The sequence below is a fragment of the Anomaloglossus baeobatrachus genome, chromosome 1, assembly GCF_048569485.1.
Source record: "Anomaloglossus baeobatrachus isolate aAnoBae1 chromosome 1, aAnoBae1.hap1, whole genome shotgun sequence".
NCBI classification, from domain to species: Eukaryota; Metazoa; Chordata; class Amphibia; order Anura; family Aromobatidae; genus Anomaloglossus; species Anomaloglossus baeobatrachus.
This window is the reverse complement of record NC_134353.1, coordinates 782,737,042-782,764,535: the sequence shown is the minus strand read 5'-3', so window position 1 is coordinate 782,764,535 and position 27,494 is coordinate 782,737,042. Positions and strand designations below refer to the sequence as shown.

Here is a 27,494-nt window from a genome sequence, read left to right as displayed (position 1 = left end):
CCTTGAATAAGCCCCACTGGCTCATCCAGTCATCAGGAGAAAATTGAATGGGTTAGTAGAAAATGAATCCTTGAAGAATGTCTACAAGATAGGAAATGCTAAAGACTGGCAAGATTATCCCTTTTACGTTTAGTATTGAGATGTCACACAAATTACTGAATATACTACAATACAATACTATAAGTCGTGCATATAACAAAGTTGTACTGTGATTTTCTTAACCTTTTATAGGGCACAATGACCTTTATTATATGTGATATTGTTTTTTTACCGTTATTGCTTCGCCTAAAGCACTTTGCACACTACGACATCGCAAGCCGATGCTTGCGATGCTGAGCGCGATAGTCCCCGCCCCGTCGCAGCTGCGATATCATGGTGATAGCTGCCGTAGCGAACGTTATCGCTACGGCAGCTTCACATGCACTCACCTGCTCTGCGACGTCGCTCTGGCCGGCGAACCGCCTCCTTATTAAGGGGGCGGGTCGTGCGGCGTCATAGCGACGTCACACGGCAGGCGGCCAATAGAAGCGGAGGGGCGGAGCTGAGCGGGACATAAACATCCCGCCCACTTCCGTCCTTCCGCATAGCCGGCGTGAGCCGCAGGACGCAAGTAGGAGATGTTCCTCGCTCCTGCGGCTTCACACACAGCGATGTGTGCTGCCTGCAGGAACGAGGAACAACATCGTAACATCGGTCCTTCCGAAATTATGGAAATGACCGACGCTACACCGATGATACGATTTGGACGATTTTGCGCTCCTTAATCGTATCAAAAAGGATTTACACACTACGATATCGACTGCGACGCCGGATGTGCGTCACTTTCGATTTGACCCCACCGACATCGCAGCTGCGATGTCGTAGTGTGCAAAGTGCCCCTTAGGGTTTTCACTTCTAGAAAATATCAGTGATGTTGTGCCTTGTTTTTAGAGATAATCTTGACTTTTCAGAACATGGTTACTTAATGCTTACAGACATGATATCTCATCCTTTTCTCTCCACAGCCCCACATTGCTGTAGATAATTTAGACCAAATCCATGATGAAAATGGAAATAATCTTCTGCACATTGCAGCATCCTATGGACATGCCGAGTGTCTGCAGCATCTCACCTCACTTATGGGGGAAGATTGCTTAAGCGAGAGGAATGAAGAAACGCTGACGCCTGCTGGATTGGCAATAAAGGTAATACTCACAATAAAAACAAACATTTAAGTATTTGTGTCGTTGAAATAAAATAACAATTCAGACTTAGGTGAATGTGTAAAACTGACATGAGCAATCTGCAGTTTTAACCTCCGGCTAAAAGCAAGGAAAGCATGCTGGATCATCAAATCAATGCTTGTATAATACACCTCTTCTCTTAGAGATATACCAAGGGTTATATCAATTATTGACAGTCTGAATGTGTTCCAGTCTACTCTGACATTCTATCTAATGCTCAAGAAACATTTAATGAAATCTGTAAATTTTGATTTTTTTATTACCTACATATTAGAAATTGCTGTATGAAAAGTATTTCCCCTCATCAGTCTCTTCTCTTTCTATAAAATTTAAATATTTCAGATCATCCAATGAATTCTAGTAAACAATTTTTTAAATAATTGTTGCCTTTACTGAAGATAAAGATTTATTTAAAACCTATATTACCCATTTGGAAAAGTAATTTCAACCCTAAGCCTAAAAACTGATTTTGCCCCTTGACAGTAACAATTGCAATCAAAGATGTCTGATATCTTGTGTTATGGGATGAGCGAACCTGATCTGTGAAGTCTACGCCTCATACCGAACACTGGGTGTCCAGATCTCGAACTCGAACATGGACTTTTAAAAATAGTGTGTATCCGAGTTTGGTGTACTGATACTGTTCGTATGTTAATAAAGTTTGTTGAAAGGATGCAGCAAAGCCAGTCAACAAGCTTTCCGCTATCAGCTTCACCTTGGCTGATTATCAAAACTGGAGGGAATTCCACTCTGTTTTTTTAAAATTGTTTAAATAAATAATTTTTAAAAACTGCATGGGCTCAGCCTTATTTTTGACACCAAGTGAAGGAAAAGCAGACAGCTGGGTGCTGGTATTATCAGGCTGGGAGTGCTTATGGTTATTTGACCCCTCCCAGCCTAAAAGTAGCAGCCTGCTGCCTTCCCAGAGGTAGTGCATCCATTAGATGCTCCAATTCTAGTGCTTTACCTGGCTCTTCCCCATTGCCCTGGTGTGGTGGAAATTGGGGTAATTCTTTTGGGGTAGATGTCAGCTGTGAATTGACAGCTAGCATCAAGCCCAGGGGTTAGTAATGAATAAACGTCTTTCAGAAACCCCCATTACTAACCCAGCAAGTATAGAGTTAAAAAAAACACACACTGGAAAAAAAAAAATTCTTAATAAATACTTACCCACATGGTGTTGTTCACCAATTTATTAAATCAAAGGAAATCCTGGAAGTTCTCACATAATCCAGTGAAGTAATGTCCCATGACACAATTTGATTCCTATGGAGCTTCATTCTACGAACTTTCTCAGAACGAGTCTCCAAAGGTTACTGCCAGTCAGCAGCAGTCAGTAATGCCTCACAAGCAATGATGGCGGTAACTAATGGATGCGGTACTTTTGGGGCGGTTGCGGATGTCTTTTTTTGCTTCCTTTTGTAGCCCCCTAGCCCTTACTACGACAATCTTAGCCATTTTAGAGCACAGAAGTTTGAGTCTCCATTGACTTGTATGGGGGTTTTGGGTCACGTTTGGATCAATTCCGGGTCCAGAACCGAACTTTTAACTAAAATCCGGCTGAACCCACTGAACCATTGTGATGAATCTTTTATATTGCTGTGGAGAGATTGTGTCTACTCTTCTTTATACTACTATAGAAGTTCAATTATATTGGAGGGTTTTCGAGCATGAACGGTCCATATAAGATCTTGCTACAGCATCACAATACAAGTCAGAACTTTTACTTAGCCAATGCAAAACCATTTTTTTTCTTTTTTTTTGCTTCTTTTGAGATTTACCGTGGAGAAATTGCTTGTATGCTTCAAATTATTGCGCAAATCCTACAAAAATTTCTTAGAGAGCAGCCCCACACCAACACACTACTACTGCCATGTCTGACTGTTGGTATGGTGTTTATATAGTGGAATGCAGTGTTAGATTTCCTACAGTTGTAACAGGACTTAAAGGGAATCTGTCAGCAGGTTTTTGCTATGTAATCTAAGGCCAGCATGAGATAGAGGCTGAGATACTGATTTAAGGAATGTGTCACTTATTAGGCAGTGTGTTGTTTCACTACATTGAGAGTTATATGAGAAGAAGATTAACACTATGTAACTAGGTCACAAGTTCCTCCTGGTCCATCCATGCCCCCAGCACTGATAAGTAACTCATTGTCAATATACAATGTACACAGAGAGCTGTGGTGTGGTAGAGGTAGCTTTTTGAGCTCTGTTTCATGCTACATCTAGAAACTCTGATTGTGTCACAACTGCTGCATCCAAGAAACTAAGTTATACCTCACTGGAATCAGGATCTATTTTGCTACTCTCAGATGAGATAACATAAACCTGGTGTCAGATTTCCTCTACGTCTTGGGGTTTATCAACATGTTTTTAACAAATATGAAACTATCCCTCGTATTCTTTTTGGTGAGCAGTGGTTTGTGTCTTGCAATTCTTCCATGGATGACATTTTTGCCCAGTGCCTTTTATTTTGAGATAAGTGATGACTCCAGGTCTTGTGAAGTTATCTGGGATTTTTGTGACCCCCTGGATTCAACGTCGTTTCACTCTTGGTGAAATTTTAGTAGACCAGCTACTCTCAGTAGGGTTCACCACTGATCCACGTTTTTCCCATCTGTGGTTTGCTGGAGTCCCAAAGTGTATGTTTGATTAAGTTGCCCATTCTGCTCTAATCTGTTGACTTTAACAGAAATATTATTAAGGCCTCTTTCACACCTCAGTAATTCTGGTACGTTTGTGCTTTTTTTTAAACGTACCAGAATCACTGACATACGCAGACCCATTATAATGAATGGGTCTGCTCACACGTCAGTGATTTTTCACTGCACGTGTCTCCGTGCGGCGTACCCGCGTGTGCGTGATTGCCGCACGGAGACATGTCCATTTTTTTCTGGCATCACTGATGTCCCACGGACCACGCAGTGGTGTGGTCCGTGAAACACGTGCCAGAAAAAAACGTGCTTTTAAAATAAAAATCATTTTTACTCACCCGGCATCCAGCGATGTCCTCTGCAGCCCGTTCTCCCTGCTGCTTCTGAGCCGGCTCATTATTGTCGCGCATATTCATGATGCGCGACACAGCCGACCCGGAAGCAGCTGCTGCGGGGGTCAGCGCCGGCCGGATGCTGCACCGCGGGAGCGATCAGCACCATGGAGAGCGGGAGCGGGCGCAGGTAAGTTGATTACTAAGTGCAATCACGAGCCACGGAAAATGGAGCCCGGATTGCACTTAGACAACCCACGTGTGCCGTGATTCACGGCACACGCAGGGACATGTGCGTGTTTCACACGCCAGTGAAAAATGTCAGTGTTTTTCACTGACGTGTGAAACGGGCCTAAAAGAGATATTTAAAGGTAACCTGTCAGGTGCAATATTCACCCAGATCCACGAGTAGTTCTGGGTACATATCTATAATCCCTACCTAACCATCCCTGTATACACTAGCATAGGTAAAGAGATCTTTAGAAAAAGTATTTCTAAAGATCTTTTATCGTAGGCTGAGTTTGGGAAATAGTCCCAAGGGCGTTGATTTCCCTGGCTAGTGGGCCCCATTAGCATGTTAGTACGCCCCTGTGGGTGTGCTAACATGTTAATGATTGTTCAGCGTCACATGATGATGTCACTCAGCTCTTCGCTGCCATCGCGTCCGATGCTGCATTTCGGCTCAGTGCGCATGACCCTGGAGTTTCGGTCATGCACACTATGAAGTCGGGTGTATGTGTCCTGGCTTCAAACTGAAGTAGTGCGCATGACCTAAACTCCGGGATCATGCACACTGAGCCGAAATCCAGCGTCAGGCAGCGATAGTGACGGAGAGGTGAGTGAGATACGATAAAAGATCTTTACAAATACTTTTTCTAAAGCTCTCTTTATCTATGCTAGTGTATACAGGGAACATTAGGCAGGGATTAGCAATATGCACCCAGAACTGCTCGTGGTTCTGGGTGCATATTGGACCTTACAGGTTCCCTTTAAAGATTTAGTACCTGATTCACCATTGCCTTCACACCTGGTTTTTGATTTGTTTTGGTGCCTTTTTTTGTCTATTTTACGTGCTTGCCTATTTATTTCGTTTTTACGCTTTGTGAGAGGCGTTTAATGATGCCAGATCTTTTCTCCTGATTCGTCAATAGAGACTTTTTAAAAAGGCACACAATTTGGCGCAACTCTATTCCAATCTCCTCTGTCAACCTATGCAAGATTTTTAAAAAGATGCAACTTTTTGCTCAAAAAGTCCTAAAAGGGTTAAGAACAGGAGAAAAAGTCCCCTTTTTTTTACTTTGAGACAAATCTATTAACAATGTGCGCCATATTTACAAATTTGGCACAATAAACTGTGAATATGCAAAGGCAAAAAAAGACAAGTGACTTAAAAAACAAAACAAAAATGATGATCTGCGGTCCTTAGCTGTCAGTTCAAATACAGTGAGGCAGCGACACATTTTAGATTTATTTTTGACCTAATTTTAAATTTATCCCCTATGAAATCAGTTACGGGACCCTCTCCTACCATAGGTAATATATTTGTTACTTCTTATGTAATAGAAAGGACTTTAGGCTTCTTCAAGCCCCTGGTCTCCAGTGCGACTCTACCTCGACACCCCTGTGTAAATCAGCACAACTTATGTTAATGTTGCCCCTGCATTTGGTAACATACAGACTTTGAGTTTAGGAGCCATGTTTTCTTAAAACGCTTAGTTGAGACTTTGGTTATGCAATAATGAGAAATAAGGCGAAACGTTGTCCCTAACTCTCATATTTTTACAACTTGGCAAGTATATATTTACTTTTGCGTTAAATAATACTGGGGATTTTTACCAAACTTTGCCTTTTGAAAACAGATTCTTTAACTTAGTCCAATAAAAAACTATCACCTCTATTTAAAGTGTTGACATTTGATTTTCTGCATTACTTAAGGAATTGGAGCCCTGCCATCCCCCAATAAAATCCCTATAAACCAAAGAACTTATGAAAGGAGTAGAAAATAAATGAAACTCGTATATTTCTCTAAAACTGCTATGTTACAGTATATTAGGCACTAGGCACGTTAACCCGCTCCGTGGTTTCCATCACAGTATTTGTGGCACTTTCCTATTTTCTATTTCAGTCTGTCCATCATGATGGTGTAGAGCTCTGAGACAATGCGTTATCAATGCTGAAAGTAGTAAAAAATTGCTTTATTTACTCTGTAAAAATATTTAATTATATCTCTGGTAGAGATGAACCCAAATAGTAAAGTTCGGAGTTTGTACCTAACACAGATTAAAAAAATCAATGTCTGAGTTTGGATGCAGTACGTATGCAAACCACTCGATCGAGCATCGGGGTGCTTGGGTACACTCAGTGATCGACCCTCGGCCCAGAGTGAGCCACTTGCAGTCTCTGATTGGCTCTGACTGGGAGTAAGTACAAGATTTTTTGGATGTAGGGAATGCAAAAAAACAACCCCTCCCTCCCTCCCCTGGAAGTGCTCTGTTTATGGCAGGCTGTATGTAGGCAAAGAGCCCAATCAGTGACTTCCAATAGGGCTCAGGCTCCGGGATCAAGTTCAGGTCAAGTCCGGGTCTCAAATTGAACTTTATCTAAAGTCCGGCTGAACCCGGCGAACCCGAACTACCACGGATCCGCTTATCTCCAGTCTCTGTCCTTTCCTTGCTATTGACCCTACTAAATAATCAAGTCAGTGAACAATTCTCTGTAACGCAGTAGTGATTGAATTTACTGTTTCAGTCCCTCGTGATTATAGTAGGCAGTATGATCAGTCAAAACACTACACCAATGCGTATATTTGCTGACGTTACACCGTTAACACAAACCTTACATCTTTCTTCTTTTAAATAAGGGAAACCGGAAACATAATTACTTGAAAAATAAAAAAATATTTCATATATGTAGAAGATGGGGAAAGGCCATGGCAGAAAAGCTTTCTTTAAGGCCTAAGCCACACGGCGAGAAAATCGGTGCGAGTGGAGTACATCACATTCCACTCGGACCAATTCTAGCCTGTGTGTCAGCGCACATGAGCGATTATTTTCTCAGCCCTAATCGGACAGAGAAAACAATCGCAGCATGCTGTGAGTGTAAGGCGAGACTCTTTCTTTCACACCCATTCAAGTGAATGGGGCGAGAGAAAAATCGCACTGCACTCGCGGTACACCGGTGTACCACGCGTGCAGAGCGAGAATCGCAATAGCTGGCTACGGAGGAGAGAGGGAGAGAAATCGCACAGTCGGACCTCAGACGCAGGGACACTAGCATGCCACTCGGCTCCCGCTGTGCTGCCAGCCCGAGCCGAGTGTCATGCGAGGAACGCAGTAGTGCCCTGTGTGGCCCCAGCCTAAGACTTCTCCTGTGCTGCACCTATACTCTAGCATGCTTTGTCTCAGAATGTCAGATCTGATGTCTGGAGTTTTTTACAATAATCTGCAATATGAAATCTGCATTGCCATATACAGAACAGATTGTTTTCATAAAGATTTAAAGGGAATCTGTCACCAGGGTTTTGCTCCCCCATCCGAGAGCAGTATAATGTAGAGACAGAGTCCCCGATTCCAGCGATGTGTCATTTACTGAGCAGTTTGCTGTCCTTTTGATAAAATCAATGTTTTCTCTGCTGCAGATCTAGCAGTTATACAGTGCTAATGAATATGCTGGACTACCTGCAGCACACCAAGTAGTCCTCTAATGATAATCTACTGCTGATTAAACAGTGATTTTATCAAAACTACACTAAACAGACCAGTAAGTGACACATTGCTGGAATCTGGATCTCTGCTCCTACGTCATGCTGCTATCAGATTAGGTGACAAATTCCCTTTTAATATCACGTCAGTGATTGAAATATCTGAACAACGCGATGCATAGCAACCTGCAAACTAACGCATTGACATGTTAACACAATTACGTTGGACATTTCTGAGTTAAACACGTTATCAACTCTCCACAGGATCTGTGATAACTTGTTGATTGATAAAGTAGGGGATTTTCATCCTCAATGGGAACTTTTCTCCCCACTAAAAAATGGAGTGGCAGGTTGGACCTTTGATTGCCATACCACTCCTACAATATGCTAGAAAGGTGAGCACAGCATTCAGCATCCCCATAGGGAATGAATGGAGCAAACAGTGAGCATGCACACAGCTGCTAGTTCCTAACGGCTTTTCAGACATCCGTGATCATCTTTTCCGATCTCACATACAATGTACGGATTGGCCGCACATCTCCTGTCCAGAGTATATTTGCTTCATATATTTCTATGAACCTGTCATGCTCGGTTTGGGGGACACATGGTCAGCCCATGCATTGTAATCCGAGATCAGAGCGAGGACCACAGATGTCTGAAAGATTCCGAGTGGGGATAAAAATTCCCCATTCTGCCAATTGGTGCCAATTCCCAGTTAGTGCGAGTCCCAGCGTTCAGTGATAGGTTATAACTTTTTTTTCACTGTACAACCTCTTTAAAAAAAATATATAATTGACAGTTTCTGTGTGTTTGCTATTGAGCAAAAGGAAAAGCGTATTAAGCATTGCATATTTCTGTCATGTTGAGTTTTATATTACCATAATTTATGGACTGTTTTTAATTACACAGTTGTTGTGTTTCTCAATACGTCGTGAATACTGTGTTGGTGGCCTATTTCTTTTACAGTGTGATGTTAAGCACTCCCATTCACCTTTTTTTCCCCTAAATCTGTGTGTATATATATACATGTTGTGTGTATTAATATACTTACCTAATGCCGTCTTTTCTGTTATCCTTCTCCGTTCTGCTCCTCAGTGAGATCACAGCACTTCAGACTCTCCAGATCACTGTATGCATGAGCTGAAACTCTCTTTTACAATGTAAGTCTATAGAACCTCATTCTGACACCCTATAGACTTACATTGTAATAGCCACTTCCGGGTCACGCAGAGAGCAGCATCACCTGGAGAGTCTGAAAAGCGGTGACATCATGAGAAGACGAGCAAAATGGATACCGGAGAAGACAGCAGTGAGTGAATATATTAATACACTCACTGCACACTACATATAGAAAAAGGATATACGTCACTCTGTATAGATGGGCGCTCTATATATTCAATATACTAAAGAATCCGGCACTCGCAAAAATCACCAAAAAATATATGCTTTATGATATTCAAAGAATTGTGTAACGTTTCAGTCAAAAGTCAGCCCTTCATCAGATGATTTGCTAATAAGATAAAGAACCTGGACAAAGCCCTATGTAAGTAATGGGCAGTAGCTCAGTGGAGGAAGGTTGAACTAGATGGAACTAGGTCTTTTTTTTAACCTATGTAACTATGATGTGTGCATATTCATTGGGCTGCCACTCATTAGTTACATACAGTGCCTTGCAAAAGTATTTGGCTCCCTTGAATTTTTGAACCTATTCCCACATTTCAGGCTTCAAACAGAAAGATAAAAAAATGTACATTTTATGGTGAAAAATCAACAAGTGGGACACAATTGTGAAGTTGAACAAAATCTGTTGCTTATTTTAAACTTTTCTAAAACATAATAAACTGAAAATTGGGGCGTGCAATATTACCGTAATCGGACCCTTTAAGTTAATACTTTGTGGCGCCACCTTTTGCTGCCATTACAGCTGCAAGTCGCTTGTGGTATGTGTCAGTTTTGCACATCGAGAGACTGAAATTCTTGCCCATTCTTCCTTTGCAAACAGTTTGAGCTGAGTGAGGTTGGATGGAGAGCGTTTGTGAACAGCAGTTTTCAGCTCTTTCCACAGATTCTCGATTGGATTCAGGTCTGGACTTTGACTTGGCCATTCTAACACCTGGATATGTTTATTTGTGAACCATTCCATTGTAGATTTTGCTTAATGTTTTGGATCATTGTCTTGTTGGAAAACAAATCTCTGTCCCAGTCTCAGGTCTTTTGCAGACTCCAACAGGTTTTCTTCAAGAATGGTCCTGTATTTGGCTCCATCCATCTTCACATCAATTTTAACCATCTTCCCTGTCCCTGCTGAAGAAAATCAGGCCCAAACCAAGATGCTTTCACCACCATGTTTGACAGTGGGGATGGTGTGTTCAGGGTAATGAGCTGTGTTGCTTTTACGCCAAACATATTGTTTGGCATTGTGCCCAAAAAGTTCGATTTTGGTTTAATCTGACCAGAGTACCTTCTTCCACATGTTTGGTGTGTCTCTCAGGTGGCTTGTGGCAAACTTTAAATGACACTTTTTATGGCTATCTTTGAGAAATGGCTTTCTTCTTGCCACTCTTCCATGAAGGCCAGTTTTGTGCAGTGTACGACTGATTGTTGTCCTATGGACAGACTCTCCCACCTCAGCTGTAGATCTCTGCAGTTCATCCAGAGTGATCATGGACCTCTTGGCTGCATCTCTGATCAGTCTTCTCCTTGTTTGAGATGAAAATTTGGATGGACGGCCAGGTCTTGGTAGATTTGCAGTGGTATGATACTCCTTCCATTTCAATATGATCGCTTGCACAGTGCTTCTTGGGATGTTTAAAGTTGCGGAAATCTTTTTGTAACCAAATCCGGCTTTAAACTTCACAACAGTATCACGGACCTGCCTGTTGTGTTCCTTTAGTCTTCATGATGCTCTCTGTGCTTTAAACAGAACACTGAGACTATCACAGAGCAGCTGCATTTATACGGAGACTTGATTACACACATGTGGCTTATATTTATCATCATCAGTCATTTAGGACAACATTGGATCATTCAGAGATCCTCAATGAACTTCTGGAGTGAGTTTGCTGCACTGAAAGTAAAGGGGACGAATAATATTGCACGCCCCAATCTTCAGTTTATTATATTTTTATAAAAGTTTAAAATAAGCAATAAATTTCGTTCAACTTCACAATTGTGTCCCACTTGTTGTTGATTCTTCACCATAAAATTTAAATTTTTTATCTGTGTATGAAGCCTGAAATGTGGGAAAAGGTTGAAAAATTCAAGGGGGCCAAATACTTTTGCAAGGCACTGTAGCGCTTTGTCCTGGTTCTTTATCCTATTAACAATTTGTCTGATGAAGGTCTGAGTTTTAGACTAAAATGTACACAATTCCTTGGATTGCATTCCTAAATAAAGGATTTCTTCTTCTTGGCATATTTGTAAGTGCCGGATTCTTTTGTATATACACTACATATACATATTAACATGTTTAGGGGAAAATAAATCATGGCAGTGCTTCTGTAATAAAAGCCTGTAATTATCATGAATTATGACTTTTTGTTTATAGTCCTAATAAAAAATAGCCACATTAAAGATTTTACATTTCTGTCTTCAGACATTTTATCTCAATTACTTTTACTTTATATGAATAAACATAAGAATGTTCTGGGTACTAAAGAATATGTTTTGTTTTTCTGTAACACTTGTGAATTGGAATGAAGAATGTTTTCTCCTGTCCTCCAGGGCTTGAGCCAGCATACTTCACTTGTCATGCGGTTCTTTGATGTTAAGTATAGATTATATATATTTTTTGTTTCTCCCTTTAGAAGAACTGCAGGCCACATAGGTCTCAAAGCAAGTATTGTTCTGTACATATAGGGATTACACGTTCAGCTCTTATCTTTGTGAAATGCCACCTGGTAATTGGTGCAGCCTTCCTTACAGAAGAAAATGGCTTCTACTGTAGGATTGTGTGACCAGACCTGTCCATCAGTGTCCACCAAGGGAAGACTTTCCTATGCACAGTGTTTAATTGGAGGAGACTGGTGGACAGATCTTGGTCACATGAACTTCCATTAATTGGCATTTTTAGAACAGGAGAGCTGTGCACTAACATGTGCAGTAGGAGAACCTGGTCTACAAAAAAGGCTAAAAATGCCTACAAATCATAGGTCTAGCACATCTGTTACAATAAAAAGATAGTTGTTGAACTCTTTAAATTGAATTTGTTAGCAGTTTTTTTGCTATGTAATATGAAGACCACATACTGTAGGGGTTAAAACAGATTTCAACAATGCTTCTCTCATCAAGATCCGAGCTGTTGTTTATTTGTAATGTTTGTTTTAGCACCAGGACATTATCATTGCTCGGACTACAGCAGCACGGGAACCCTAATCCGACTCACCTCCTCTTTCGATAAGCAGCTCAAGCTCACTGTCTAACAAGATTAATAAAATACAAGTCAGAAATCTAGATAAAACCTCAATTTGACTTTCTGCTCCAAAAGACAGACAGAGATACACTGAATTTGTGACCCAAAAAATTCTGGGGGACGTTACAGTCAATTTTGAATGAATATTGTACATTATTTCTGCTTGTGTCACTCATACTCTATACTCAATGAATTGAGATGTTTTGGAAATGTACTTTTCATTTTTTCATCATTTGCATATTTTCACCATGTCTATCAATGGTTTGATTTCATAAATCCTTGACTTTCCTTCTTGGTGTTGCAATATAATTTTTGTGTATGTTGCGTTCAATTGCACGGAGAACGCTCAGAAGCTGCCCAAAACTTATGACAGGTACTTCTAATCCCTCTATTTGCAGCCCCCTCTGGCCACAACCTTTTTTTACTGTTTCGTTCAGTATAACAATGTACCCCTATCTGGCGGATGCACTAAAAATTAAAGAGATATTACCTTCTGTGACATTTATGGCATATCAAAAGTACCTGCTATAAAATCTACCTACAGGGCTCTTTCCTCTCAGCAATCTAATTGTATATTCAGACAGGTTGTACATTAAAATGCGTCAAATACTCTTTGAATCATCTTCTGACTGATTTTAATAGGAAAAGCTCCTGTATTGCAAACCAAACAATAGTTTTCACGTTATTTTTAACATTTCCCAGTAAAACTAATAGAAGACTTATAAAAATGCTTTAAATATTCTTTAAATAAGCATATGCAGTAAAATCTACTTCTAAATAGTTGTAAAAAACTGTTTGAGTAGGCCATAAAGTGAAAGAGGTTATACATGCACATGATTCCCTACAATTAGTGATGAGCAAGTGTGCTTGGCACTGCTCAATGTTCAATCGAGCATCAGGGTGCTCGGGTGCTCACGGTGCTTGGCCGAGTATTGAAACAAAATCACAAAGAGTGGTCTCCCTTCAGGGAATGATTGGAGCACCCAAACATTTTAGTTCCTGCCCATCTCTACCTACATGTCACAATGGGTGATGTAGAACTGGGAATGGGACTCCTAAGCTTGACCCTCAGGCTTGGCGATTCCCTAACTATCCATTATCACAAAGGTACACCTGATGGTGGTGAGGTCTGGACCGCCAGCATAGTCCTAACTCCAGAATAGCCGTGGTCTAATACCCTTCACTTTCAAGACAGAAGAGGGCCAGGATAGAGTGGTTAAACCCACACAAATGACAGTCAGAAGACGCCATGACACCTGGTAAGTTTAGAGTTGAACACTGTTTGACACTACAATAGATCATGGGTTTTATACTTACTGCCTAATATTTCAGAGCTCCCATAATCTACAGCAGAGAGAGACACATGGCTAATTTGTGACGCCCTGGCAAAACCAGGTAGTCACAGATAGGTCCCCGCATAACACCTTCCCTCACTTAGGAAACACACAGCCGACCTGAAACAATAATCACTCGCCCTTAGGGAAAGATAGACACACCAGTGGGTGTGACCAGGCAGTTGGACATGCCCACCCAGGGATTTAGACAGCCCGGGGCGGGAAAACAAGCAAGTTGAGAGGAGTGTGGGCTGGAGCTAGGTGTAGCTCCAGCAGAGAAAGTTCAAGTTGAACGGTGCCAGGGTTGGAGTCCTTGTGCTTTTGGTTAGGTGGCAGACGGTGGTCTCCGTCAGCAGGAGATGGGAAGACGGCTCGGCAGAACCGAGGTGGACCGGGACAGGGTTGTAGCCCGGCGGTACCGATATGGGGAACAAACCTGGAAACCGGAGCACAAAGGGGGGGTACTCGGACCCTGAAGCCAGGACCGGAAACCAGCGGCCTGGTTAATTAACCAATTGAGGGCAAGAATAGAGGTCCTGTCCCATCCAAAGTTCCTCATAGAAGACAACAGCCCACCGATAGGGATAAAAGGTCACCGCCAGGGCCCATAGATCACATACTGCTTTCTGGAGTGCCGAACAGGTGATGAGACCCCATTCTCCAGACATATGAGCATCCATAGATCTCTACACAGTGAAGCATTAGTAGTTGCCAGTCCCTGCTCCTCCGCTACTTGCCTTTACTCTTCAAATGTGTGGCTGCTCACATATAGATAACCTGTCAGACAAGAATTTTTCTGTCCATATGGTTGGGAGCCGTACAGAATAGCACTGCGGGCTATGTGGCCCCTGGGCCGCAGATTGTGTACCCCTACTCTAACAGCAGCCATTTGAGCTAGCCCAGATTGCTGCTTTTGTAGAGATTTTCTCTGCTATTCAACCACTTAAATGTTGACAGTAAATTTGAAGTGATTGGTTTTGCGAGGAAAGTCCCTTCCACTTTTGCTTTTGTCATCTCTGGATGCAGATCATGTTCTCATAACAGCTGGGGGCTACTGCCTATGGCTGGGCTTCATGGGAGATCATTAATTTTACAAGGACTAAAAAATGTGAAAAATATTTCCTAAAAGTTGAAATATGAAAAAAAATATAGCATATTTGGTAACGCTGTGTCTGGAACAGTCAAATTGTTTGAAATATAAAATGATTTATGCCATTCTGTGAATGCTTAAAGGGAAGCTGTCAGCAGGATTTCCCTACCCAAATTATTATGTGCATGTATAGTTCTTTCAAAGACAAGTCCAGAAATACCTTTATATGGTCCAGTTCCTCCATTACTGAGGAATCCGTGTTTGAAATGATATGTAAATGAGGATGTAGCTATGAAACCTCTGTCACTCCAGCTCTATTTCAGGACCAGAGCAGCCTCCACCTCCAAGTAATTGATGGACTTGTCTTTGAAAAAGCTACATGCTCATATATTTAGTTTGGAGTGTTAAATCCTTCTGACAGATTCCCTTAAGAAAAAAATCACAGTGATCATGCTGACCTGCTGAGTAAAGTTAGGGGGTCAGTATTAGTACACAGTGAATACTAAAGAAAAAAATATCAATTCTAAAGCAACAATGACAGAATCACATTTGTTTCATCATTTTAGCCCATGTAGATTTTTTTTCCGTACTTAGTACATATTAAAGTAAAATTTATGGTGTCATTGAAAACTACAACATGTTCTGCAAAAAAAACAAGCATCATATGGCTCTATTGATGGAAAGGTTATGCTTCTTGGAAGACAGGAGTGAAAAAAGTGAAAGCACAAAAATGAAAATTGAACCAGGCAGGAATTGGTTAAAGGGGTTGTCCAGTCTAAAATGATAAATCTGCAGTCACTGTTTGTGACTTCAAACTTATGAATTTTCCCAGTGCACACACCACTGACGGGTACAGACGGCACAGGGCCCCTGGCAAGAATTATACAGTATATGGGCCTTTTGCAGTCAACATAATGCACAATTACCCCTGCTTTGGAGGTTGAAATGGGCCTTTTTCCCTCCTGGCTCCTTTTGCTTTGCGATAATTCTCCAGATTCTGAGAACCCGACTAGTGGGCGCAGTCTCGCTCAATACAAATGTATTGAGCAAGTTCGTGCCCACTAGACGGCCACTTCTACTAGTCGGACGCACCCACTCCATACACTTGTATTGAGTGAGGCCGCGCCCACTAGTCGGATTCTGTCTGGGAACATGCAAATTGCACAATTGTAGTCATGTAATCGCTGTTCCCAGCTCAGAAACCGTCAAATCCTCGTAGGGCACGGTGTGTGTACTTGGAGGATTCATAAGTCTGCAGTCACATAGAGTGACTGCAGACTTATCATTTTATACCAAACAACCCCTTTAAGAAGACCTAGTACCTCCTCTAAAGAGAGAGTTTTATTTAGTAAAAGCTTGCATTCTATGGAACTGATTAATCAAGACCAGCAATTTTCTTGCTTGTCTTCATGTGGAGGCGTGGTGGAGTCACACACTCCTAATTCATGAAGCAGTGCCACCTACTCATGAATTAGGATTAGCTAATGAAGTGGCATGCGCCATGCCTTAATTCTTACTATAGTCCTTGACTGGAGCAAGATTTCTGGCATGAATTAGATGATCTGTGGCATCACGTCCCTTTCTTGTCCCCTGTCCTGCCATCAGCTCCACTTATTTTGGGTGAAACTTCCATGACAACATCAAGTAAAATATATCTTTGTACCGTGTTAGCCAGTAGAGATAAAAAAAATTGTTTAAAAGAACAGAGAGTCCTCAGTGGTTGATACCTTTTAATGGCTAACTATTCTAAGTCCTGTTGTGTATAAATACGTGACTCTTCAGATTTTGTGTTATACCATGCCTGATGAAGAGACCTGAGTAGTCTCGAAAGCTTGCAATTATTACCATCTTTTCAGTTAGCCATTAAAAGGTATCAACCACTGAGGACTCTCTGTTCTTTTAAACAATTTTTTTATGACAACATCAAAAGTCACAACAATTTTGCTCAACTTTGAGTTGTGCCAAAATTTTGCTGAGTTTTGAAACCAATGTACTCCAGAATTCTGGCAAGTTTTTTGATGAATCAGTTCCATGAGTTGTATAATTGATGTATTATTTCTACTGCAAATATGTGAAAAAATTGACTCCTGGAAATCTTAAGGAGGAACAAGAGAGAGTAGATACAGCACGGAGTTTTATAAACAAAAAAAAAAAAAAAAAGAAAACTGTTTTGTGTGTGATGGATCTGGCATTGCCAACAATTTTCTATATCCATTATAAAGCAAAAAAGGGGAGATACAAGTACTGTGTTTCCTCGAAAAGATGCTCTACCCTGATAATAAGCCCTCACCCTTTTGGGACTAAGGCTTAACTATAAGCCCTGTCCCAAACATAAGCCCTAGTTGCAGTTCAGTAATGAAGTGCCCATGGAGCTAAAAAGGTTAGAGAATACTGTGGGATACTTCATTATAGAAAGCAGACACCCCCAAAAGAAAGAAGAGAGAAGACCCTGCGATCATAATCACCAGGCGACAACCGGGAGACTGTGGAACACGAGGACCTGCAGTGGAACACATCAAGGATCTGCAGTGGTATACACACACACACACACACACACACACACACACACACACACACACACACACACACACACACACACACACACACTGCTACCATACTGCTACTGGGACCTGAGACACAGTGGAACATGAAGACCTGCAGTGGAATGCATTGATTAATTTCCTGCATTGATGTGTTCCACTGCTGGTCTTCAATGCATTTCGCTGCAGGTCCTCATGTTCCACAGCACTGCTGGCCAGAGGCAGTATGATACCTCTGAATGTTTTTGTGTGTGCATGATGTTCCTGTGATGTGTGTGTGTGTGTGTGTGTGTGTGTGTGTGGGTGGGTGGGTGGGTGTGGGTGTGAGTGCCAGCCACAAGCAAGGGAGGACCTCTGTGGAGCATACAAGGATCTGCTGGGAGCACGAGCTGTGAATCACAGGAGGACCTGGGAGCGACGCAGATGTCTGGGGTCTGGTAAGTATGTTTCTCCTGGGGGTGTCTGTTTTTCTTTTCCCCAGATATATGCTCTTCCCCAAAAATAAGCCCTAGCGCATTTTTCGAGGCAAAAAAATATATAATATAAGACAGTATCTTATTTTGGGGAAACACGGCAGCAACCCAGCATAGCTATGCACTAATTTACATCTCACTGTTGCTGTTATTACATTGACTTACATAAATACCATATTTCAGTTCATGTCAAAGTATTAAAAATATGCAGAAGCTAAATATGTTGATTATAAATGGTGCCTGAAGTCATTTTAGTGGAGAAACGTCTCCTTTACAGGCCTGATTCATAACCCCAGGCGCATGCAGACTGACAGGTTTTCTAATGCTTTTGCCATAAGGTTCAATCATGATGAACTTTTTTTCTTATTTTGGATAGTTTCCAATGAGGAGTCTGTCTGGTTCAACAAAGATTAAATATATTTGGAAAAAGAGTAAAGAGGGAATTCTCTAAGACACCTTCCAGTCGTAAATAAGGCATAATCATTTGGAAAGAACACATAAAACATACATCTAAGGCTACAAACAGCCAGTGCAGCGAGCAGATTCTGCTTTTTTATTCCCGGAATTTTGACCTAAGCCCAATATTAATAAATGATTAGTTATATTACAAGTCATAGAATGCGGTCATGTAGCTAGGACAAATGTAAAGACTTCAGCAACTACAGAGCTTCTTCCAATAAAAGTTTAATATCATAAAATGGTAGCCATAACTTCATTATATTACTCGCCTTAAAAATACAATGTAGACATAACTATTACAGAAAGTTTCCGTTGTATCATGTGTGCAGATTGCCAAACAGAACCTAGCAAAAGTCAGTAAATAATTTTTCCAAAACTCTGAAATTCAACAACAGAGACTGCGCTGATGGATCTTTTTTAACTGTTTCATTGTATTTTACTTCTTTTGTCCTTAAAGGTGTTGTCCCACATCCTTAAAGGGATTTTTCCCTACTTTAAAACATATTATCTAGGGGCAAAGAGTGAGTAATTAAGAATAAAAAAAAAACTGTACTCACCTCTCTGATATGTGCTGCTCCTCTGCCCTGACTAGATAATTAATATCACGTGATGGCAGCAGCCACATTAGGTGGATGTTCCTAAAGGGAAACTGTCACCACTTTTTTTGGCTATAAGCTGCGGCCACCACCACAGGGCTCTTATATACAGCATTCTAACATGCTGTATATAAGAGCCCAGGCCGCTGTGACTACATAAAAAACACTTTATAATACTTACCTAACGGTCGCGCTGCGGTGGAATTGGGTCATAGAGGCGTCTCCATTGTCCGGTGCCGGCGCCGCCTCTTTCGGCCATCTTCGTCCTCCTTCTTCTGAAGCCGCGGTGTATGACGCGTCCGACGTCATCCAGGTCCTGAGCAGGTGCACGTTGATCTGCCCTGAGCAGGGCAGATCAAAGTATTGTAGTGCGCCTGCGCAGGACCGGCGAGTGTGTATGACGTAGACGCGTCATGCACACAGGCTTCAGAAGAAGGAGGACGAAAATAGCCGAAAGAGGCGGCGCCGGCACCGGACAACGGAGATGCCTCCGTGACCCAATGCCACTGCAGCGTGTGTAGTATTATAAAGTGTTTTTTATGTAGTCACAGCGGCCTAGGCTCTCATATACAGCATGTTAGAATGCTGTATATAAGAGCCCTGTGGTGGTGGCCGCAGCTTATAGCCAAAAAAGTGATGACACGTTCCCTTTAAAGGCAATCAGTTGAGCACTGGAAGTGCCCCATCAAGTTTGTATCAACAGAAATAAATATAAATAAATATATATATATATCATTTTAACTGATGCAGATATCCTCTTTAGAAGCAAGAGGATTTGATCTCTGGCTCCATTCTTCTGAAGAGGCTATTTGCATATTTAGTTCCCCTGAGAAGCATTGCATGGCCTATAAGTCTCCTTAAGCTGGGTTTACACACTGAAACTTTCTAGCGATCCCACCAGCGATCCCAACCTGGCCGGGATTGCTACAAAGTCTCTGGTGAGCTGTCAAACAGGCAAACCTGGCCAACGGCGCAACAGCGATCCGGACCTGCAGAGCGACCTAGCTGGTTGTTGGGGACGTTGTAAAGCAGCTTTTTGAAAGGGAAGTCGCTGTAAAGTCCCCTTTGCACACTGAAACTTTCTAGCGATCATGCTGCACAGCGGGAAACAAAGGACCTAAGAATGGTCCTGAACGATTTGTAGCGATCACAACTTCACAGCAGGGGCCAGGTCGCTGATGTGTTTCACACACTGCAATGTTGCTGGGGAGGTCGCTGTAACGTCACAAAACCGGTGACGTTACAGCGATGTCGTTTGCGATGTTGCAGTGTGTAAAGCCACCTTTACACTCTGCACAAGGAGTCACATTCCCCCTAAAGCTGGGTTCACACTAAGCGACAGCGACAACGACGTCGCTGTTACGTCACCATTTTCGGTGACGTAACAGCGACCTTGTAAGTCGCTGTTATGATTGCTGCTTAGCTGTCAAACACAGCAGAAGCAGCGATCATAACGTCGCTGTGCTACATGTGAAGAGAGCAGGGAGCCGCGCTTAGCGCTGGCTCCTTGCTCTCCTAGGTACAGTACACATCGGGTTAATTAACCCGATGTGTACTGCAGCTACATGTCACAGTGCAGAGAGCAGGGAGCCGCGCACACTGCTTAGCGCTGGCTCCTTGCTCTCCTAGGTACAGTACACATCGGGTTAATTAACCCGATGTGTACTGCAGCTACATGTCACAGTGCAGAGAGCAGGGAGCCGCGCGCACTGCTTAGCGCTGGCTCCTTGCTCTCCTTGCTACAGTATACATCGGGTTAATTAACCCGATGTGTGCTGCAGCTACATGTCAGTGCAGAGAGCAGGGAGCCGCGCGCACTGCTTAGCGCTGGCTGCTTGCTCTCCTTGCTACAGTATACATCGGGTTAATTACCCGATGCGTACTGCAGCCACATGTGCACAGAGCAGGAGCCGTCACTGGCAGCAAGAGCGGAGGCTGGTAACGAAGGTAAATATCGGGTAACCAGGGAAAGGTCTTCCCTTGGTTACCCGATGTTTACGCTGGTTACAGCTTACCGCAGCTGCCAGTGCCGGCTCCTGCTCGCTTCATTTCGTCGCTCTCTCGCTGTCACACACAGCAATGTGTGTGTCACAGCGGGAGAGTGACGACCAAAAAATGAAGCTGGACATTCAGCAACGACCGGCGACCTCACAGCAGGGGCCAGGTCGTTGCTAGATGTCACACACAGCGACAGCGACGGGACGTCGCTGCAACGTCACAGAAAATGGTGACGTAGCAGCGACGTTGTTGTCGTTGTCGCTGTGTGTGACACCAGCTTTAGACCATCTAATCTTATCTAGAAATGACAGCAAGTGCTTAACATAATTAGGAGGCAAATGGTTTTATCACACCTCATAATAAAAATGTTTCCAATAGGTCCGTAAACTGTTATTCCCATTTCCAAGATCCTAGCCCAATATATAGTAGGTGTAATATTAATAATATTGGGAAATACTTCCAATAAGAAATGTAGTATAGTTCTCCTGATATAGCCTTGTCTCTTATCTCATGTGCAGGTAATTGCAGCTTAGGGATCAATGGTTGCGACTAGAGATGAGTGAACCTTTGGAGGTTCGGTACGCAGGGCACATTCGAACCTTAGATAAGGTTTTGTTTGTGACCCTGACTTGAACCAAATCTCAATGGTGTGAAAGAAAATTATTACCTTTAACATTCTAATTTATAAAAATGCAAAAATACCTGTTTTCCAATAAAAAAGGGAACCTTTTATTAATAATTTTGCTTCAAAAATCAATTACGGTAATTATTCTGATATTTAGCCATGTAGACATAACTTTTTATATGGAACATGCTGCTTTTAGGAAAAGTGCCTCTATAAGCAAAACTAGTTTATCCCTTCTTAACACTAGAACTACTGAGGTAGTCATTTTGACTACTTTGCACCATATATTTCAATATAGGTGTTACGAGTCCAGTAGTTCTAGTGTTAAATGATGGGTTAATCTCCCCAAAAGAAGAATCTGCAGCTGTTTCACCGCTTTTAATGTTCTACTTCTTTTGCGTTACCTGCTGAAATTTTTCAGACATCCTCAGGAATTATTATTGTGGATTAAATATCAAAAGAAGAAAGGAGCATTTTCCGTGTCGGAGGACCACTGATTGATTTTGTTTTTTGGATTTTTGTTAAATATTACGGCTAGTAATTTATTAACTTCAGTAATTTATGTAATTTTATTAATTAAGCACTTATTAGTTACCTAATTTTAAAAAATATTAATAAGAGCAGTAACCCAACACATCATAATCATATACATGGATAAAGGCAAAATAAGCTGCATATCCAACCAGTACTCTGTGTGCTCCACGTGTAAGAAAAAAGTGAAATTATCTGTTGATGCCTTTCCCTGTATATGTGATATTAATTATTCCACTACTGGATTTCATCATCCACTATGTGGCAGCAGTTTGTAAAAAGACACCTAAAATGACTCATTTGACCATACGTTTTTTTTACGGATAGATCACCTGCAATGTATACCCAGTGTAAATTGTCTGAGGATAGGTTTCATAAGATATTCTCTTAGGAACCATCTATCATATTCTGCCAAACACCCAACTGGTCAAGAACAATTAGAATCCAGAACATAACGTTTTCTTAAGAGACTGAAGGATTGTTTCCACACTAAGTAATCTAATACTACTGGAAATGTCAAAATACCTAAAAAGAGAAAACGTCAATAGCTCAATGTAGGATGACCATGGTGATCATGGGGTGCCGCAACTTGAATATACTTGTTTTCATTTTATTTATATTATAAAGTGCAAAATGACACTAACATGATATATTTAATATTTAATAACTTTCCTGACTTTTTTATGTTGTGTAAGGAAATGACATTAATAATAAACATTTCATCATTTCAGAATTTTTTTCATTTTTCTTAAAAAGATAGTCACGAGATAATATTTTGGTAGTTGATGGCGTATGTAGTGAGTAAAAGCTTAGTGAGAAAACTTATTTCAGATCTACTGGCCTGACAGATTTCAGCATAATAAAGCAAGGTGTGAATACATTTAGAACCATTTTTTTTTTTTAAGAAACAAAGCAATGGTGTAATTGCTCTTATTTAAAAACATTCACTGTTCACTGCCAGCTTCTAGGGAGAACTACAGTATCTGTCACCATAGTAACAGACAACAAACAAACCTTGTGTAGTCAGATCCTGCAGTCAGGCTTCCTTCTTTCTGCCCCCTGCTTCTCATTAATATACTGTACTTTTGGCAAATTAGCAAGAAGTAGAAGACAAATAGAAGGAAGTATAATTGCAGTGTCAGGCCACACAAGATTTTACTCTCCTATATAGATATACTTAAAGTGAAGGTATCGCGTTTTTTTATTTTTGTATTAAAAATAGTGATTATGAAATTGAGTATTTTTAATACAAAATTAAAATCACTGCTTATTTAGTTTTTATTTAATTCTAATTTTACTGAAGGCAGTGGGGGCTGCCATCCTGGATTTGCTGTGTGTAACGACAGTTACTCACTCCTTTATGGCAGCCCCTGTGAATAGAGAACAGTGGTCGGGATCCAACCTCATTTAGTAACGTTAGAGTAGGCGTCTGCTGTGACCTGGACGCACCCCCTGGGCTGTCCAGATAACAGCAGAGGGAGGAGATCGACGCCATCATTGTGGAGCTCACAGCGTATGCTGTTTGCTCCACTTTACCCCTGTCAACCACCGGGATGTGTGAGTACGTCCGGGATGTGTGAGTGCACAACTGTGTATCTAATCCTATCCTGTGATACTGTCTGCACAGCTGTGTATCTAATCCTATCCTGTGTGATACTGTCTGCTGAGCTGTGTATCTAATCCTATCCTGTGTGATACTGTCTGCAGAGCCGTGTATCTAATCCTCTCCTCTGTGATACTGTCTGCAGAGCCGTGTATCTAATCCTCTCCTCTGTGATACTGTCTGCAGAGCCGTGTATCTTATCCTATCCTGTGTGATACTGTCTGCTGAACTGTGGATCTAATCCTCTCCTGTGTGATACTGTCTGCTGAGCCGTGTATCTAATCCTATCCTGTGTGATACTGTCTGCTGAGCCGTGTATCTAATCCTATCCTGTGTGATACTGTCTGCTGAGCTGTGTATCTAATCCTATCCTGTGTGATGCTCCACCTGTCCTTGGTGACACTTTAGACATTTCTGGTCACCAACAAAATGGCTCCGCACTGTGATCCTAAATTTCATTCTGTTATCCTTTGGAAACACCCAGATTGGGAGGCTGAGGTGACATCACACACAGGAGAGCAAATTCTGCCCACTTTACTGCAGCTGTAATCCAGGCTATTTCTATGGTAGGATTTCTGTAGGATTTCAGAAGCTGCTCCCCCTAGTGTTTAACAGTGGAAAATATCATTTTTTTTATTTTTTTTATATTTTGTTCAATTAAAAACAAATCATATTTAAACAAAACATTAAAACATTAATACTTTACATTTTTTCAGTTATTGACTATTATTTTTTTTTTACGACACCTTCCCTTTAAGACAAATAGGATGTTGGAAATATGGAACTTTTGTTATATAATCTATAAGGGTTCCCTTAAAGGAACACTCTATCAAAATACCATACACTTTGAATCCATGAGTGTCATTTTCAGAGTGGGAGAAGTCCGATTACACGGCGTGACAATTGTGATCAGACCTACGGACATCTGGCACATTATGAAAACACCACGTACAAAGGGGGGACACTGGGGACACTTTAACAATGACGAGCCCTGGCGCTAAAGAGAGAGAAGATGTGACACCTTCTGTGCTTGGCCGCAGGTGTACCCTGCACTCCCTAGCCAGCTCCATACAGGTTCTTTCACTGCGTCGCCAAGCAGGATAGCTAATGCCGTTGCAAAGCTCTGTTCTCACCCTCACTAGCAAGGAACACTAGTCCCACCGCTGCACTAATACAATATGAAGGGAAGCAAGACAAACAGGGAGAAAAAGGATGCAAACACCAATTCCACGGCTGCAGACAGACTCTGCGGCCACAGACGAGTGGGCTCAGGTCAGAACTCCAGCAGCTCCTTCCACCTAGTCAGCCAGGACAGAATGGATTCTATCAACATCAAAGGTTGATGGGCATTGCCACTATTTGAAAGTGGTAGGCATGGTCACAGAGTGGCTGCACCTGACATGGACTGCTAGAAACCTGCTGGCAACAAAACTGACATTAACCCTTAAAATACCAAAGGAAAGGAAAAGACATTTAATCTCGAGTCTCACAAGGCTAAGAGAGACTCATGGCCCAAATTTGTCACAAGCCTCCTAATAACAGATGACTTCCTTGACAATGAGTCCAAGGGGGTGTCTTTTCTCATACATTTATATCTACAGGATATGCCATTTATTTATAAAAAAGGGTATTCCTAATGCTGAGCGAGCACTACCATACCATGCTCGGGTGTCTCGGTACTCAACAGCAGTTGGATGCTTGGATGTGCGCAACCCGAGGACCCGAGTATAATAGAAGTATAATGGAAGTCAATGGGGAACTTGAGCACTTTTCCAGAAGATTTCATGTAAGAATGCTCAAATCCCCCATTGACTTCCATTATACCCGGGTGCTCAAGTCGTGACCATGCAACTGCTCATAATGAGTAACGAGCACTCAAGCATGGTAGTACTCGCTCATCACTAGTTATACCCCTTAAAGAAAAAAAGTATCACTAAATTCTAATTTAAATTTTATAATATTAATGAAAAAAATACATTCATTTCTGTAAAGTAGCAGATGCTAGCTTTAGAGCTTTATCTAACCTTTTGCTAATACAACAGAAGCATATTTTATTCTTTCCCCTTTTTGATATGAACAGACTAAACTAGTGAAACAGCTGTACTCCAAAATCTTGGTGCAAGCCCTAAGAGTTGTAGTTTCTTAACAGTAGGTAACTTTTTATGATATGTGAGTTCTGGCAAAATATCCAATGGAAATAAGACATAAAAATCAGTGTTCTAAACTGAATTTACTCAAGCTGTCGTGTACATTATGGCATTTGGAATGAAAAGTAATATTTTAAAAAATTTAAGAGCATTTCGTTTTTCTTTATTCAGACGGGTCAACTGGAGTGTGTCCGGTGGATGGTTAGTGAAACAGAAGCCATCGCTGAGCTAAGTTGTTCGAAGGATCACCCTAGCCTTATCCATTATGCAGCCAGTTATGGTCAGGTAAGGAACTGGGATCTGAAAATATCTCTCATTTGTAGTCATCATATTCATTATATATTCTGACTTCTAAAATGTGTCAGCAACACTTTAAATGCCAAAAGGGAAACTATGGAAGCATTACATGTATCTGATTAGCTCTGGTTTAAAGAAGTTGTCCAGGGCTTTGATATCAATGTCCTACTTTTGGGATTTTTAAAGGGAACCTGTAACTGATATATGCTGCCCGATCCGCCGGCAGGATGTATTAGACACTCGCTGTATGATTTCAGCTAGGTGTGTTTGACGCACAGGAGACTAGGCCCCATGCTTTCCATTGGGAACCAAGCTGTAGTACTAATGAATGACCACTACTGCAGTGTCGGGGGCTGTGCTTCCAGCTCTGCACAGTTTACATCCTGCCACCGCTGGAGCTGCTAAAGCTGATTGGTGAGGGGTGCAGTTGTCAGACCCCTCCATTCTGATAAGGGAAACCCATTGTAAGGATAGGTCATCAGTATGAAAAGCTCCCCCATTAATTTCCAATAGCTGTCAGATAAATCATGATCTGTACTTGTGACATTACCATACCAGGGAGCAATGTCGTCATTGACTGCTTTAGCTATCGGCAGGTACTTTGTGTAAATGCACCTATTATCGTATCTGACTTGATGATCAACATTGACCAAAATTCTTGAACTTTTGCATGAATTCTGACGTTGTTAAAAAATAATGTAGGAATGCAGTGTGACAATGAAATTTATTGGCCTACATACAGTTGCTAGTTTCAACCCTACACAAAAGTTCATATTCTCCTGGCGAGACTGAATAATTGCTCTAAGATGCCGGACTGGACAAGTCCAATAGAATCATGGAAATTCCACCGCCTTAAATACCCAGCAGTGCCCGCTCAAATATCTCCCTGTCATTAACCCAGTGATCTACACTTATTTAAATGGCAACTTTTCAAAATGGCTACACAAAATCTTCAGCTACTGGATCAAATTAAACTTGATTGATTTATTTTGGTGCTTTTTTATTACTTTTTCTCATTGATGCCGAAAATATCTTTAACTATGTGCGTCAAGATATATTGCATAGTCCTAGAATCCATCAATGAAATTACAAACGTCATTTAATTTTATGATTTTTTTGTCAGGCAGCACAGCACCAGACAAACCTTGACCGATATACAAGGACCTGTTCGGCCCACCAGCACGTCATGGTTTGACTAAACATATTTTACTCTTAAGAGGAAGGTGGGATAGACTGGGAGCCATTGAGTCTGTCACCCTCAAACCTCTAAATATTTAATCAGGGTATCGCTCCTACTTGCAAACTCTCCATTTGGTTGGGGAATGTTTTTTTCCATGCAGCCATACCCTTTTTCTGAGGCCACCCACACCCTCCTTGTTCCCTGCCTTCTATATCCCAATTTCTGCCTTCACAACTTACGATACCTTCTGAAATCAGTGTTTTTGGGGGATATTTTGGGCCAGTCCTAAAGTTTTGCCA

General features: G+C 41.5%; 1 protein-coding gene across 2 annotated transcripts in view; it reads left to right on the top strand.

The window, feature by feature from the left end:
* Window positions 1-27,494, top strand: part of SNCAIP (synuclein alpha interacting protein) — a 305,302-nt gene that overhangs the window by 233,388 nt on the left and 44,420 nt on the right. For both annotated transcript variants that reach the window (XM_075324945.1, XM_075324952.1), the window contains exons 6-7: window positions 1,005-1,184; window positions 25,890-26,003. In XM_075324945.1, the coding sequence (XP_075181060.1) occupies window positions 1,005-1,184; window positions 25,890-26,003 (294 nt within the window). The remainder of the gene's footprint in view (window positions 1-1,004; window positions 1,185-25,889; window positions 26,004-27,494) is intronic.